Source organism: Dermacentor andersoni, chromosome 5, assembly GCF_023375885.2.
Source record: "Dermacentor andersoni chromosome 5, qqDerAnde1_hic_scaffold, whole genome shotgun sequence".
NCBI classification, from domain to species: domain Eukaryota; kingdom Metazoa; phylum Arthropoda; class Arachnida; order Ixodida; family Ixodidae; genus Dermacentor; species Dermacentor andersoni.
Window position 1 is genome coordinate 63,240,646 of NC_092818.1, and position 13,561 is coordinate 63,254,206.

The window sequence follows — 13,561 nt, forward strand, 5'->3', positions numbered from 1 at the left end:
AAAAAAAAAAAAAAGAAACGGTACAATTGCAGTTAGAAACAGTTGTAGGCGAAGTAAGAAATTCCGAAATTACTCTCACACCACCTGCTACATTGGGTGAGAACTCTAGACGTGTTCGTTTGTAGAAAACTGAAATGGGCATACAGCACAAGACAGGGCCTTTATATTTGCATACTTTCGCTTTGATCAAATTCAGGCTTGACAGGTGAACCATATCGCATTTTACGACAGTCTGTGAAACAGTCGGCAATGCAGAGACGCCGACTTCAACATATGCGCCTCAATGAACGCAGACGGGTGAGGTTCTTGGAATGTTCGCCCTCGTTGCAAGCACCAGGCGCAAAGCGTTGTATTACCCGCCGTGGTTGCTCAGTGGCTGTGGTGTTGGGCTGCTGAGCACGAGGTCGCGGGATCGAATCCCGGCCACGGCGGCCGCATCTCGATGGGGGCGAAATGCGAAAACGCCCGTGGGCTTAGATTTAGGTGCACGTTAAATAACCCCAGGTGGTCGAAATTTCCGGAGTCCTCCACTGCGGCGTGCCTCATAATCAGAAAGTGGTTTTAGCACGTAAAACCCCATAATTTAATTTCTTTAAAGCATTGTATTCAGAGTCCGAGAAGGTGAAGCACTGATGAGTTTTTTTCCTTAGTGACCGCACATGACGTCACAGTCTGGATTTATCTCGCTTTAAGCGTTTCGTTTCGATTTAGGAGCTATGATTCGGTATGATTCCGAAATCGCGACAAGAAGATATTAAATGGCCGTGCGAAAATTGAACAAGAAGGGAGCACATGCGCATTCTCCGCGATCGAGGTACAGGCACAGCTGCTGTTGCAAGCTTCAGACTCAATGCGGTGAAATCGTTAGTATTATGTTTCCGACTCCAGCGTTATATGGCCATGCCAACGCTCCTGGAACAACAACAACAACAACAACAACAACAACAACAACAACAACAACAACAACAACAACAACAACTACAACAACAACAACAACAACAACAACAACAACAACAACAACAACAACACATTGTCAGCGCGTTGCGCTAAAGAATGGGGGCGTCAACTATAGTACGGGTCCCATTCGTTCGACGCATTGAAACGGCGCGGCTATACTTCGCCGCTGCGCTCGGCGCAAAAGCCCGCTTGAGTGCGCTTCGCTGCATAACTGAGACGTATATATGGCAGCACCTTACCAGGCGTGAATTCTGGCACGAGCGCCCGTTTTCACAAACATGAGGCGGGTCGCCCACCCGGCATCACGGAAGCGATAGCGGACACCCGGGTGCGCCTGAAACTCTTGCCTGCTTTCACTCTAGCGTAGTTGTAAGAGTTTTTCGCGATATGCGCACGTGACAACTGTGTTTCGATCCTGTTCGCCGGGAAACGAATACTCGCGCGCAGAACAACCCTATCTCGCCCCCTTCCGGTGCCAGTTTCCGGATTTTCTTCTTTAGATTTTGGTTTTCTTCACCCAGCTGCTAATGTTTACATTGCTCGCGGAAGATAACAGCCGTTATACCGCAGCCCAGCGTGTACGTTTTCTGCACAAAAGTAGTCCGCTTCCCTGGTGCGCTTGGCGAGCGCTAGCCGACCTGACTAATTTTCGAAAGTAATTTCTTGTTTGTTTCCTGTGCGAGGCTGCGTTGCTCCCGCCTTCTGTGTGTTTTTGCCGCTACTTCCTTTGTCGCGACAAATAATGGCGTGACATCGCGAGACACATCTGTTCAGTGTACTGTTGTGTCGCTGCGATTTTTGGCGCGATAAATAATGGTGCGGCGTCGCCAGATATATCATTTTTCTGTGCTCGACGAGCAGCCATGCCGCGCATCGTCCTATTGCTGGCAAGTAGGCGGACACGGAAGCGAAGGGACGGGTCGAACTCCTCTCCGTGTGTTGACACTAGTTTCATCCGCAGATTGTAAGTGCGTCTAGGAATGGAGGGGAATGACAGGGCGTACGACAAGAATAAGGTGGGAAGGCGGCGATGGGAAACGGCGCCCAGTTCCCTGGAGGGCCCGCAACCCTGCTTCCTTTCAGCGCGCGTCTTCTTTCCCCTTTCCCTATAATTTCTCTCTGCTTTCGTCATCGCTGAGACGGCTCGATAGAGCTCTGCGTGGAGGCTTACAGCGTCCGCGGTACTTGGTTTGTCCGGTGTGACTATGGCAGCATCTTTATTTGTCTTCGTCGACGATTCGGACCTGAACGTTTCTCTCTCTCTCTCTCTCTTTTTTTGCATTGTATTCGGGCAGACTAAACATCAGTGGGTTTATTAGAGCATGACGAGTTTACCCTTCCTGTTGTCTCCTTTTCATGGAGAAAAGAGACGACAGATCAATCAATCAATCAATCAATCAATCAATCAATCAATCAATCAATCAATCAATCAATCAATCAATCAATCAATCAATCAATCAATCAATCAATCAATCAATCAATCAATCAATCAATCAATCGATTTGATTGATTGATTGATTGATTGATTGATTGATTGATTGATTGATTGATTGATTGATTGATTGATTGATTGATTGATTGATTGTGTAAGATGGCCTAAATCAACACAGAGGATCTGAGATGCGCTGTAGTGCAGGGCTTCGGAATAATTTTGACCATGCGTGGCTTTTACCGCGCTCCCAATTTTTGGTGCGCGAACTTTTTTGCATACCACTGACACCGAAATGCCGTCCGGGACTCGAGCCCGCGACCTCGTGCACAACAATAGAACACAATCGCCACAAAGTCACCGCAGCGAGTCATGGCGTGTCAGTATGAGCTTTACGCCACGCGCTAGCCATTTCACGTTTATTTTCTTGGAGATTTCGCAAATATTATTGCGTAGCAATAATATTTGCGATATATACGTGTCCAGAGGTAGCACCCAGCTACCTCTGGACACGTATTGGTTTGCCAGTGGTCAAAACAAAAGCGCGTATGTTGAGAAAAAGAAGCAGAGAGAAGGCACATGCAGAAGTCACAAAAGAAAGAAACTGCAAAAAAGAAGATGAAAAGAAGACGCAAGTAGAACCTACGTTTGTTAGAGGTACCATGTCATGTATTATCCGACGCACGCAACCATATTGCGCTGTTATTCGCAAATAGAGCCATTCCACTTTTACTAGAAGGAGTAACTGTAGAACCGATGCTAGAATTATTACGCGTAGTTCCGTATACAGGGCTTTAACATGAACTCTGGTCCCCTAGAGAGCTCCCATTTTTTTATAGTCTTTAACTTGCATCGAGGCGAGTCAACCTTCCTTCCGAATTTCCAAGCTGTTCGTAATTAGCACTGAAGATAGGTGGGCTATATTTCTTTCCGTACGCTGCACCGAGAGCACAGGGACGATCTGATTCGTTTTATTTAAGGTAGGACATGTATTCTTATGGCGGAATTTAGCCCAGTGCGGTGTAAGCAAGCCCGATCTCCCGTCTGGCTCGCCTTGTGACTTGGAAAGATGCGCGCTCACGGCTTGGGCTGCAGTTAATCCTTCGAAGTTCGGGATCTCCATAGTGAACCTTACCCTCGCTTTTGGAAGAGAGCGACGTCACCCGCAATATCTCCGCGTCAAGTTATCAATAACGACCGTTCTTATACCGCTTTCGCGAGGTTCTCGCACTCTGGAAACTCGGCCTGGCCACGCTCGCGCCTCCTCTAAGACGATTATTATTATTGTCGAAAAAAGAATTATCTTAATGCATTTAAACAAGGATTGGCACCGCGAACGCCGACGACCGTTTTAGGGGCCATTCGCCCCCCCCCCCCCTTTTTTTTTTTTTGCATAATCGGCGCTCTGCAGGGTGAGGATTCCTAACTCTTCGCTCGCGAACTCCGGGGCTAATGCTTCCGATTACGTCCCGTGCATGGCCGGGCTCGCATAATCCACAGCCCCGAGCCGCGACCCCGAGGCTGGAGCACGCGTCCTGACTCCAGGCGATGCCGTGCCGTTGACTGCGGCCTCGCAGCAAAGTGCTGTCGCCACCGCGCAACAGCCGACGACGACGTATACACCGAGGCATCCAGGCCCGCCGCGATAGGCTTTCTTCGGAGGAAGGAAACTTGCGAGCCGCCAGCGGTGCCCCGACTTTGGGGCGCCGTAATATAAGTTGTCAGCCGCAGGTGCTGTTGGCGACGCGAGCAACAAACGACGCGCGCGCGCAGGTCACGGCGCAGCGTCCTATAGTAGGTAGACCGGTGGCCTGCATGCCCCTGGCTGGCCGCTCCGTAGCCAAACGGGGGCGCTCGCAAAATGACGCCCGCGGTGACGCGTAGGTGGGAGCCTTCGAGCCTACAGCCCTAATGGCAGGAGTAAAATTAGCAACTTTGGTTGTGGCTGCTCCTTTACAGCGAAGGGAAGGACGTCGCTATTAACGCTTATATGCACACGTTGCTTTTGCAACGTCTGTTGCATTGTCTACATTGTTGTCGACATCGCACGAGTTCCGGTTGGGGGATGAAATTGTGTGGCAGTGTTCCGGCCGCTTGCCGAGGCGTTAAGGGGGAGTCGTTTCCTACCCAAGTTGCGTGGAAACGATGCACGTCATAACTGCGTAATTCAGCCACAGTTCCTGCGTAGGTCCTAGTTCTGAAATTTTGCTATTTCTTTTTCCTTTTTATTTTTCTTGGGGAATGAATCTGGCATTTCGGTAAATCCGGCTCAGACGTATCCTACGTTCCCATGTTTCTAAATCTAAATAAAATAATGAAAAAAGAAAGCGGGTAGCCGCTGCTCACCGAAAAAAAAAAAGAAATTGAATGAAATGAAAGAAAAAGATTGAGAAAGGGAGCAAGAAACAAAAGGCAAGGAAAGACAGAGAGATGAGAGAGAGAGAGAGAGAGAGGAGGAGGAGGAGGAGGAGGTGAGAGCACGTCCGGTTTGCTACTCTATGCAGGAGAAAGGGGGTTAGGGGATGAATCGCAGATAAACGAGAGGAAACATTGAGGGTGTCGCAACATCCTGAGATGCGCATCGAAACTACGATCACTCACTGGGGTCTGTTGAATTCAGGAACTGCAGTAATACACGTCTCAAAATCATTCCCGGTGAGAAAAGTGCTTGGACCGTGACCACATGCGTCGCGTGCCCGAAGGGGCGGAAATGATGGCTTCCTTGGAATGCGTGGACGGCGCCTGACACTAAAGAAAGAAGAGAGGCATTGCACACTATCAAAGTTATGCAGAGTGTTGGGAGTTTTCTTGAATTAATATCTGGTGCATTACGCAGGACCCTGTGACGCGCCGCTAACGCTGACACGCTGACGTACCTCATGACTCACTTAACTGGCTGGCTTACTCGCATAGCTGGTAATGTGAATCGAACAGGAAAGAAAAGTATAGAAAGAACAAATCAAGGAAAATATAGGGCAACTGTACTCCTGCCCTTAATTGAAATTCAGGAATATATTTTGCTGTTATGCTTGAGCATGCTCTGCTTTGTTTTGTTTTTTAGTCCAGCCACTGTACAGTTGTCTTAGATTTATTTTTGAGTTGTTTCCATTGTACTTAACAGCTCTTTGTTACATTGGCCCGCTTACTCAATGCCCGACAAGGCCTGTAAGGTGTTATTTAAATAAATAAAAAATAACAAAAAAAGTAAATGAATGTGGAGGCAAAGACAGCTTGCGGCTAGTCTGTTCAATCTCGTCTAACTTCAGTAGTTTTGCACGTCCTCAGTAAAAGTGGCCCCTGTGAACATGCTTCGGTGGTATTCACGCGCATGTTCCCAAGAGCGCTTACGCGTCACCAGTCGCGTTCAGCGCCATAGCACCATTTAATATTCCTCTACAGAAGGCATCCACGCATACCCAATACATTATAGGGGAGACATTCGGGACAATGCGAAAACTCACGGTACGAAGAGCGTTATCGTTTTGGTTCGCTATCAGCTAAACTTTTTCAAAGACTTCAACAAGATAACAGGGATACTAAAAAGAAAGTAAGAACGAGGAAACGAGTGGGAGCGTTAAAAGGAAAAAGAAAGAAGGGAGACCAAGAAGCCAACCCACTGTGAAAACGACGTGACGGAAATGCGTTCGGTGCAAGCTTAAAAAAAAAAAAAGAAAAGGAAAAGTGAGAGAGAAACGCGATACATCGGCAAAGATGGGGTGAACTGCAGCCATTATAGTCGCCAGTTTAGCAGGCCATCGACAAAAAACAGAGTGAGCGCAAATCGAAGTGCGCTAAATGAGGAAACTGTAGAGAGCAAAATAGGAGAGAGAGAGAGAGAGAGAGAGTATAGTGCTTTGCCGTGGGCAAAGGGGCGAGCTGCCACGTTCTTCATTGCTTCTGAATCGCCCTTCTTTTGGGGCAGGTCTTGCTGTCAGCTTGAAGTTTTCTCTCGCATAAATCACGACACGGAAAGCCGAGTTTTATGGCCAGCTGAGACCGAGACGCCTTGGTGCGCAGAAAGGCGCCGTCCGTGCCAACACGGAGAAGGGCCGAGCGATACACCAGCAGGTCGTAAGGAATGGAAAGTGAGGCACCCGAAAAAAAAGGATCCGCAAGCGAACGAACAAATGAACACACAGACACGAGGTAAACAATCGTAGTAAACAAAGAAACCAACTCTGATGGTGGAAAGTGTGAAGGGTCCCCACTAAGTAGTGATGCCGAAGAACGACAATAAAATGGCACCGTGCTGCTATACGAAGAATAAGAAGGATAAAAAGAGAAAGTCTGAAAGGGGGAACCAGCTTGCAGCAGCAACCGAAGCGTGAATAAGCAAGCGCTTATGTCGATTTCATTGCCACTGCGTTCATTTCCTCTTGCGCCATTGCGTACGCTTGGAGCCTTTGTGTGTTATTTCTTTTCTTTTGTACAGATTTTTTTTTTCGTCACCTCCTAAGCGTTTAAAGGAAAACAGGAGGATGCCCCGGCGTTCTTCCGGCAACACACACACAAACACACACACACACACACACACACACACACACACACACACACACACACACACACACACACACACTATACAAATATATATGTATATATATATATATATATATATATATATATATATATATATATATATATATGCGCTTGCTGCCATGTTGTACGTCCCTGACTTTGAACGGAGACGTACTCTCGCCGTTGCGTTGTGGACAAATAGAGCAAAAAAAAAAAAAGCGATGCCATCGGCATCGAGGCGGGAGCTGCTTGCCTGCCGCATGTGCCTTTCTCTGTGCAAATTTTTGTCAGCACGTTTGTTATGTGGCAGCTCTGTGTGTTTCAATTTGTTTGCGCGGAATTTCCGTGATCGCGCTTTTCGTGTACGGCTGTGGGCGCACATTTCGGTTCTTTAGCAAGAGTGGTTCCTCCATCATTTGTTCTTTCTATGCGAGTGCGCTACGAGGAAAAGTTAGGGTGAGTTAAGATGGCGACGTTCGAATGTGAATTGGCGCTGAATTTCGGCAGCGTGTAGTTTCAGGTAGGTAACTTTAGCATACGTTTAATTGTGATGTTCACCATGCGCATGCTTTTGTTGAAATTCTAACCTGTTCTCGCGGAGTATATTGGTGCGACGCTGTGCAGACACTACCTTCAGCGAGTAGTCTACGCACTGCATTTGTCTGTTTGCAATGGTCAAACCTGGTAAAGGGCCATTGAAAAAAAGTAAAAAAAAAAAAGAAACTTCAGCTATGTTGGCTCTGTGGATACTGACCGAGATGAAATCTCGTCTCCTACACATTGAAATAAGTCACCCTGAGGCAACGCTTGTTCTTTAATGCCAACTGAAGCTACATGAAATCAATCCCAGTATAACAAGCGAATTAAAATGGGCGAAGCCTTGCGCAATTGCGCAAGGCTTCCACGCATGAAGTAATGAGCATACGCGTTCGTTCGCGTCAAGCCACGCGTAGGTGTTGTGCCCCTTTCAGCTGAGCTGCAGTGACTCTTTCTGTTTGTATATGCCGAATTTGTATTTTGCAACTTGCTTCTGATGCGCCCGTCCACCTTTCGCGCACAATATGTAACACTGAGCCTTCTTTCCTAAGGCGACTGTGTATCACTACAATTGTTTGTTTACGTGATGCTGCGTAAAAAAAAAATATTTATGCTGGTGCGATTTCTGCGACAAATACGCGATTTTGTCTACTTCTCTTACCCTGTCCCCCCTCCCCCCCCTTTTTTTTCATTTCCTCCGTTGCAGTGGATAGCCAACAGGGCTCAGTCACGGTTAACCTTTGCACGTATCATTCTCTGTCCGATTACTCGATGCAAGGTCTCGCTGAACTTCACCTTTGAACTGCCACACTGAAGGGTTTTCGTTTAAGCACGGGAATATAGAGGCATTTGCGCAGTCTCACTCTTTCGATGCGAGCCTGACGACGTGGGGTTGTCTGGTTCTTTTGTTCCAGGAGTCCACTGCCAGCAGCAGAGCTTCCGCGTTCGGCCGCAGCCCGTGGAGGTGATCGAGGGACGCACGGTGGAACTCAGGTGTGAGGTGGCCAACCAGGCCGGCGCAGTCCAATGGAGCAAGGATGGATTTGTACTGGGTGAGTACCACCGCGGATGCTTTAAGTCGCACGGTTTGCTGTGACGATTTGTGTGTGTGTGTGTGTGTGTGTGTGTGTGTGTGTGTGTGTGTGTGTGCGTGCGTGTGCGTGTGCGTGTGCGTGCGCGCGCGTGTGTGTGTGTGTGTGTGTGTGTGTGTGTGTGTGTGTGTGTGTGTGTGTGTGTGTGTGTGTGTGTGTATGTGTGTGTGTGCGTGCGTGCGGGGTTGTTAGACACGTTTGCATCGGAGCGTAGCGCGCGGACGGCTGGGTGTTTCGAGGCCTAAGATCGGCGACACTGCGCATGAGCAGATGTTGTAGTCTACTAAACTGTGCTTTTATACCGAGGCTTGCAAACATACGCTAAGCGCTGTTCTTTTTGAGCGCCCCATTGCTTTTTCTTTAACCGGTGGCTTGTCTGCGGTGCTGAAAGTCTTGCATTTCCGAATGTCCTATGTCATCCTAAGCGTAGGATTTAAATGAGAAGTCAGAGTCGTCAGGTGGCACCACCTCTTTGCTAAAGCATTCGTTCGTCACCGAGTATAGTCGGAAAGCGCGAACACGTGCAATCTTCTACAGCACAGGGAAAACGCCGAAAGAGAGCTTGGAATTCATTCACAATGTATTCAGTTTCCGAGCACTTGTTCAAAAGCAAGCACGCAAATTCTCGAGCTCGATTCGTTTATTCTCTCTCGGCTCCAGGAAGGGTCGTATTGCTTACCGCTGACTTAAAACGCCGTGTGTGCAAGACCGCGGCATCGCTGTCTCATTTCACGTCATTCCTGCAGCAGTGCTTGTGCGAGCGTTCACATCATCCCCTTTTCTGCACTTAATACGATACGCCTCATCGCCCTAACTGGCAGCGGTAAACCCGATTTTTTTTTTTGCTTTGTCCGATAAGACAAAAGAGAGAGAAAGGGTACACGGCCGTTTTCTATTGTGCTTTGTCCAGCGTGAAGATACTCCTCCTTTTATTTATTGCTATTCTTTTTTACTCGGGTATCGAACTAACCTTAGGCTAACCCGCGTTTTCTTTTTTTTTTTGCTTCGCCGGGTGATTAATAGTGGTTGAGTTGCGCTAAGCTTCGTTTGGAACTCGGCTTAAATGTCTATATTTGTCACACGTGGCTTCTCGCAATGCTGAACTTTTATGCCACTTAACAGAAGGCCTTCGAGGTATGTGAGAGGAAATAACTTTAAATTATGATGTTCCTCAAAGGCGTGTACTGGGAATAACCTGCTAAATAATTTTATCAAAAAATAAAGAAAGAAATCCGGGTATCAATTTCTGAGAGGCATTGGAAGAGCTCTGGTAGTTCTCCTCGTCATGTAGGCCGCTACACTTCCATTCTGTAAACCTTAACACTGTAACATGCTAATAGTGTAATAATCTAATAGTAGAGCAGCGGTAAAGTTGGAGCACGTTTCAATTAATTTAATGACGCATCTAGGCTACACCTAATCTGCTCGGAAATACAAGGTCAGTTTAGCTATATTTTATATAGTTTACAAACACAACTCCGTATTTGCGCTTTCGATAAAAGAAAGCTCCTTGTGACGAGCGACAGTGTAGTAGACAACCAGCAATTTCCGGTATAAGCTAAACAGTTATATCTGTACGGCAGCTGACTGCACGGCTAAGTTTATTGATGCTTGATGCATTGCCTAAACCACTTCTCGGAAATACTGGCAAGATCGACGTTTCAGATTACAAGCCCCGCGATTAAATTACACGCCCGTTAGAGCCCGTCCGAAGGCAAGGCCGCGTGGACAAAAAAAAAAAAAAAGAGGGAACAGGGAACAGTGTTCGCCTACGCGATACAGCCTGCAGTAGCATTTCGGTGCTCTCTCTCTTTTTTTTTTTTTTTGCTTCTCTCGGGTTAGTTTGATCGCCAGACGTGGCGTGTACAGCCGAGCTCATATCGCTCCATACCCGCCATACACTTTCGCAGGGCTCAAATTGAATTTTCTCTCGACATGGCAGATATCGCGCCCAGTGGTGACTTGTGTCGAAGGTTGCTTTTTTTTTTTTTTATGAGCAGAATTTGTTATGTTCGATTTCCCGCGGCATTTCCGCAGCAACGCCTGGGACGTATTAGCGTCATTTTAATTGACTATGCCTGTCTCGTTCTTCAATAAAGTTCTTTTTTTTTTTTTAAAACTGGGTGAAGGAATGTGAGCAGTTTCATTTTTAAAGCTTCTTTTTTAGGATGAGCACCGGATCGCGATTCCATTCTCACTCGCCCACGCGCACTGAGAAAAGTGCGAGAACAGGAGAAAAACACCGGCAGTACGACATTGCATATGCAATACGCTCTGCGGCATGCCAGAAAGGTGCAAACATCCGCATTGTAGCTGATTCTCAAAACATGGGATGCAGTGCGCACTGTATGGCACAGCCTAAACTGACACAGAACGTAGTCATCGAAAAAAAAAAAGAATGAATAGATATATACATATCCGCAACCCTGAATTCGCGCAACGTCCTGAAGCTCTCAGCATTTTGCATATAGACGTACCCGATGTGCAACGCAAAGGTGTCAAAAACATGCGGGTTCAAGCGTTTTTTCCCGTTCCATCCCATCTATGCGCATGTAGTCGCTATGACGTATGCATTTGCGCTTTTTGATAGCGCGATGGCTTTCAGTAATCAACCGCCATCCCATTCTCGCTTACCAAACCCAGGGTTCAGACCACAGACGCAGGCGAAGACGCTATAAAGCGCGCCATATTGCTGCATGGGATTCCGCGCGCTTTTTGCGGGCAGTGCTTCTTATTGCGCCATGAGATTCCCCGCGCGTTTGCAGAGGGAGCGGGGGGGGGGGGGGGGGGCGAAGGGAGTGCTTCCTTCTTTGATGGGAATAACGTTAGCAGCCCAGAGGGTGTGCGTTTGATGCGATCGCGCCTATCGCGCTCTACACTCACTTTTCTAGAACTAACTTAGGTTCACGTTCGTAACTCGGACACTATTTCTTCTATTTAGCATTCTCTAGTAGCTTGACCTGCAGTAACCGTCCCTACCGTGTGTGACCTGTGTACTGTGTGTTCTACTTCATTCTTTCAGATTTGTTGCCTTGCTCTTTCTTTCCCTCTTTCCACCCCTCCTTCCTATCTTCCATTTCTGTGTTGCTGTCTCCTCCTCCTTTCTGAAGAGTACAGGCAGACGTTGTGCCCCTTCCGGTGGCAGTCGCCAGCCTGCTTCTCGCTTTCCCTTTTCTGTCAAATGTGTAAATGTGTTCAAAACAAATAATTATAGTAATAATAATAATAATAATAATAATAATAATAATAATAATCTCAGATGTCACAAAGAGGCGCTTCGGTCTGCGCGACGTTGACATAGTCGCCACAACTAGAGCTGGCACTTCGCGTACCAACTGCAGTGCTGGAACACGCAGCCTCTGGCGCTTGGAGGAAACAGTTTACAGTTGCACTGGCCGCGGCTTCGCGTCACCAAATTTGCCGCTCACCATAAATCGCAATTGTCCAGCCCCTGACAGGACTCGCGACACCCGCGCGCTAAAACGTAACAGCGCACGCGCTGCTGACAACGCGAGTGGCCATGGACGTTAGCTCGTGCCGGCCGACGCACCGGTCCGAAGCAGACGTTGATGCAGGTATAGGGCGTTAGTGTATTGCTTAGAATAACGCGGGCACGGTTGTTTTTTTATCGCTGAAAGTGTGTTCTTTTCGTGGGCTCCATAGCGGTCGGCGTGGGCACGGTTTACCTGCGCGCTCAAACTTCCGTAGCGCGTCCTGTCCACCGCTGGTTCCTCCCCCGTGTAGGGTGCCACGCTTATTTCGTCGCGTCACAAGGTTTGCGGTAGTTATTTTTTTTTTCTTCATCGCCTTTCGCGTGGGTGGTAGCCGTAGCCTACGCTTGTGTGCCGATCGCCGTGACCGTACTCGGAGACGAAGGGAACGGCAGCGTGCACTTCAACGTCCACGCGGACCACTCCAGCTGTTACCGTCGCGACGACGGGTCCTTGCTCAGCGAAGCGAGCCGCCGCGATCGTTAAACCTAGATCACGCTTGACGAGAACGCGCTCGCCAAAGCGTTAAAAAGTGCCGTTACCGTTGACACTGTAAAAAAATATGGACGGAAGAAAAAGAAAACAGAAATGCTAGGAAATCTCGGACGAGCGCCTGAGGATTATGCGGGCAATATACGTACGACAACGAACTTTACGAGCTGATCGCCCAGATTTTTTTTTTTGACTTTTTTTCCGATTTTGTTGCTTCCTCTGCTACTGCTCCTTTGCTCCCATTAGTGGCGCACTTGTTTGGCTGCGCGTTCCAGAGATTCTTTGTTGCCTCTTCTACAAAGTAGGGTTTTCTTCGGGGACCAGTTCAAGATAATTTTCTAGTGTGCAAACTTAAACGGCGTGAGCGCTGTTTGCTTCGTCGGTTAGCAAAATGCGCCGAAAGTATTTTTTTTTTTCGAGCTGTCCTTTCTGTTTTGATGTCACCATGTGAAGTACAATATACGGTGTGGTTCGCGGCACTTCAGGCAAGATCACCAAATCTGCTTGCATGCTTCCAGCTGCACCATCGTGATAGTCACAATTTAATGAAAGTTTTTTTCCCTGCATTGCTACTATTACCGAGAAGACTGCTAAAGCTTTAAGGTTAAGGCAGAACTTTCAACTGCGTTTTATACGGGCCAGAAAATGTTCAACAGAGGAATGTTATACCTCAGTTGGGCGTGAGCTGATTTATTAATGAATACTGCACCGAAAGAGTATCTCTGTTTTGACGGGCGTAACAGCTTCGTGACAGACCTCTAATCACCACAACAACGGCTGATGCGTGCTCATTAGGATACGAAAGACTCTCCTAACCCCTTGCCGGCCTCAATCGGGATGCATACTGGCATTATTTCTGCGGCTTCTCTTCTCTTTTCCACTGAGCGACTCAGTTGTACCGACGAGGACCTCATTCTGCGTCCCAAGAACGACCTCCTCCTCTCTGCAGGCCGAGTCCCACGAAGCGTGGTGCGAACAGGAAGATGCCGAATCTCTAGGGCGGAATCGAGAATGTTGCTGCGACGAGGAACATCCGCAGAGTCCACTTC

At 47.8% G+C, this 13,561-nt stretch overlaps 1 protein-coding gene across 2 annotated transcripts in view; it reads left to right on the forward strand.

Annotated features, from left to right (window-relative positions):
• Positions 1 to 13,561, forward strand: part of LOC126530719 (nephrin-like) — a 323,184-nt gene that overhangs the window by 226,294 nt on the left and 83,329 nt on the right. For both annotated transcript variants that reach the window (XM_050177998.2, XM_050177999.2), the window contains exon 2: positions 8,353 to 8,490. In XM_050177998.2, the coding sequence (XP_050033955.1) occupies positions 8,353 to 8,490 (138 nt within the window). The remainder of the gene's footprint in view (positions 1 to 8,352; positions 8,491 to 13,561) is intronic.